The sequence below is a fragment of the Babesia bigemina genome, scaffold Bbigscaff_73294 (assembly GCF_000981445.1).
Source record: "Babesia bigemina genome assembly Bbig001, scaffold Bbigscaff_73294".
Taxonomy (NCBI): Eukaryota; Apicomplexa; class Aconoidasida; order Piroplasmida; family Babesiidae; genus Babesia; species Babesia bigemina.
The window spans coordinates 1-3,121 of NW_012237288.1; the positions used below are offsets into that span (position 1 = coordinate 1).

General features: G+C 42.9%; 1 protein-coding gene across 1 annotated transcript; it reads left to right on the forward strand.

Moving 5' to 3' along the window:
- Positions 1-77: 77 nt before the first annotated feature.
- Positions 78-3,121, forward strand: BBBOND_0004820 (hypothetical protein, conserved; the record flags this gene model as incomplete). The annotated part of the gene is made up of 1 exon (XM_012915313.1): positions 78-3,121. A coding segment is annotated over one exon (3,044 nt), but the record flags the coding sequence as incomplete, so codon positions are not given.

Below are 3,121 nucleotides of genomic sequence, written 5' to 3' on the forward strand. Positions count from 1 at the left end.
ACATCGCCCCTTTACCCACTCTACATCGCTACCTTAACCACTCTACATCCCTTGAATTACCTCGCCATAATACCGCTATGACCTCTATTAACCATCCTAATAACTTGTGCTATGTCACCCTTCACTTCCCCTCTTCCACCTCTTGCCACTGCCCTGACCATGTGCCGCTCAGGGAGCTTGGCAAGAAATTTGATGAAAATAAAAAGTGCGAAATCACCTCAAATAACAACCCTACTATCATCCTTAATAACCTCTGCTCTGGCCTCGAGACTTTCCTCGGCTTCAACTCTACTTCCAAAGGATACGACGGCTCTGGGATTGTGTACTCCGACTTGGATAGGCTGTGTGACGGGGTGATGGGATTTTTGTATCAGGTGCTTAAGGATGTCAGCGAGAAACAGCCTTACAGTGTGGGTAAAGAGGAACTAAAAAAACTTGTTACTGACCTTAAAACTAAATTATCCACCGGGCGTGAGGGTTTTAAGGTCATTGCGCAGGTGGCGAGGAAGGTGCGGGAGTATAATGAGAGAGTGAAAGAGTCTAACAACCATGTGAAAACCATAATAAACAATATGGACAGAGACATGAAAACGCTCCAAAATGAGGTAGGTAAAATTTTACAACATAATCCTGATTCAGATGATCTTAATGAAGTCAAGCAGGCTGAAACCTTGGTCACTAAGCTGGCCGACGAGTATGCAAAAAAAGGTATGAATTTCGATAGTAATTTTGTCATAAGAGAAATGAATGCATGGAGGACAGGTGCTAAAGTTGAGCCAATACAGCAATTCAAAGACATAAATTCTGACCTGAGATTAAAAATCACCCATGCGAGAAACAATATCACGCATGAGGCTGAGAGGCTTACGACACTGTCGAAGAAGCAAAAAGAGAACTTGGCTGCGATGACTAGTATGATTAGTAATAAGCTTAAAACGCTTAAAAGCTGTGTCAATGAGCGCATTTTGAAAGATGTCAATGAGCTGGTTAAGGAATTAAACGATAAGGTGGGAATAATATTAGAACAGCTTGTGATGATTAGACAAAAATTACAAGGTTATGTTGAGAAATTGCGGAGATGGATTCGAGATGCAGATGAAATTGTCACTGATTGCATGAAAACTGCCGAAAATATTGAAAAAAAGCATGTTGCATGGGCGGCTGAAGATGAAATTAAAAAAAGTCTAAAGGAGATTAATAAATCTTTCGGGGAGGCAAAAGATTTCGTCAAGCAAGAACTTAACAACGCCCTTGGGAAAGTGAGAGATATGGACGAAGCGATCAAAAAGGATTTGTTTGCCGTGAAAGGTAAGATAAAGGAGGCGGTTAAGGCATTAGGTAAGACGTTGGAAGAGAATGTGAAAGACGGATTGTGGGCGATTGAGCAGAAGATTACGAAGCCGCTTGATGAGGTTGTTCGCAATTCGGGGCAGTTCTTCGAGGATTTTAAGAAAACTAGGAATGCGCTTCAGGCGGCTATTGGGATTGTCATGGAAGATATTTTAAACCTGGGGGGTCTTAAGGTTAATGAAAGTATTAAAAACGCGTACGGTGATACGACCATCAAAGCGCCACTTCTGCAGGTGATTGGTCAAGGTATGGCGTTCAGTAAGCTTAAAACGTATTTCAACCAGCTCGATACCGATGTTATGCAGAAAATTAAAGAGGCGATGCGGCAGATATCCGAGGGCATGGAAAGTATTGCTGGTAATGCCTTCAGAGTTGACTTAGAAAGCTGCATTAATAAAGCAAGATCTCAACTGGTTGCGCTGCATTCAATTGCCGAAAACCCGGAAAAAGTTTTCCAATCTGCTACCCTTCAAAAAAATTTGCGAAGATATCTGGGAGATAAAATGACTATTGCTCCTCTTAACGGTAAATTTAGCGGATTATCAACAGCGATAAAAGCAGTGACTACGGATCTCGCTGGTGCGTCAAGCATCGACGCATCTAAACTAAAAAATGATCTTAAATCTCTGCTATCTGAGCTCGGCAACATCGCCCAGATAGTCTCGTCGCACTCTGCGGATATAGTTAAAACCGTCATTGAAGCAATAGTGCGACAACTCACTACAGAGATTGGAAACGTGAGTGATGCGATTAAAGACAAAGTGGATAAAATAAGAGATGCTATAACTTATAATAGGGATAACAATGAAGTTGATTACGGCGCGCAAGAAAAAGCTAAAGGTCTTCTGAAATTACAGAATGTGTACGGAACAGATATCAATGAGAGACTTAAAACGCTTCAAGGTACTGTAACTAACGAAGCCTTTAAGCACACATATTCACAACCTCGAAGTAAAGAAAATTACGAGTTTGGTGGTACGTTCATGGAGGAATTCAAAACAACCTACGAGAAAAACCTCAAAGACGGCGATTTCAAAGCGGACGGTGGAGAAAGCGTGCTCGACCAAGAGATCGGTCCGAATAATCTTCCAAATGGGGGATCTTCAGGGGATAAAATATCTAGTGTTGCTAAAAGTAACTTCACGCATTATGAACAGCATGTTAAACAAGAGAGTCTTGCTCATAGTAATCCACAAAAACTAGAGGGCGCTCTTCCAACTGCAATCAAGGATATTAGAGACTACGGCCTCCAACTGTTCGAACAAAAATTAGGTGCTAAGGAGGATAGAAATACGACTAAATTTGACGGTTTCCTCGATGACATAACAAAAAGCATCAGTGGCCTCATGCAGGCGCTTGAGCGAACGGGCAAATCCCTGAACGTGGCGTTGGGGAAGCTAAAGAATGAGAAGATCGGTATGACGACAAGTGGCGCAGCAGCTAGATCCGATACACTGCAGGAACTTGAGAAGAATTTGCTCCAGTTGTTCGGCGTCGATTTGGACCAGGTCATCAAAGACGCCACAGCCTTCAAACAGCAAGCCAATCAATTGCGCGATAAAACAATACGAGATTTGAACGGACACGTCGAAGATGAAGTTAAAAAGGCCGAAACTGCTCTCATCACCCAGGCGAACAAAAACTACGTGACGTCCGTCAAAGACATGCTGCAGGCCTTTGCTGACAAGGTGCAGAAGGAACTAAAGCCCCTACCCGGCGAGATTGACACCGACAGGAAGCACGGCTTTAAGGGTTTCATGCGGACGTGGAA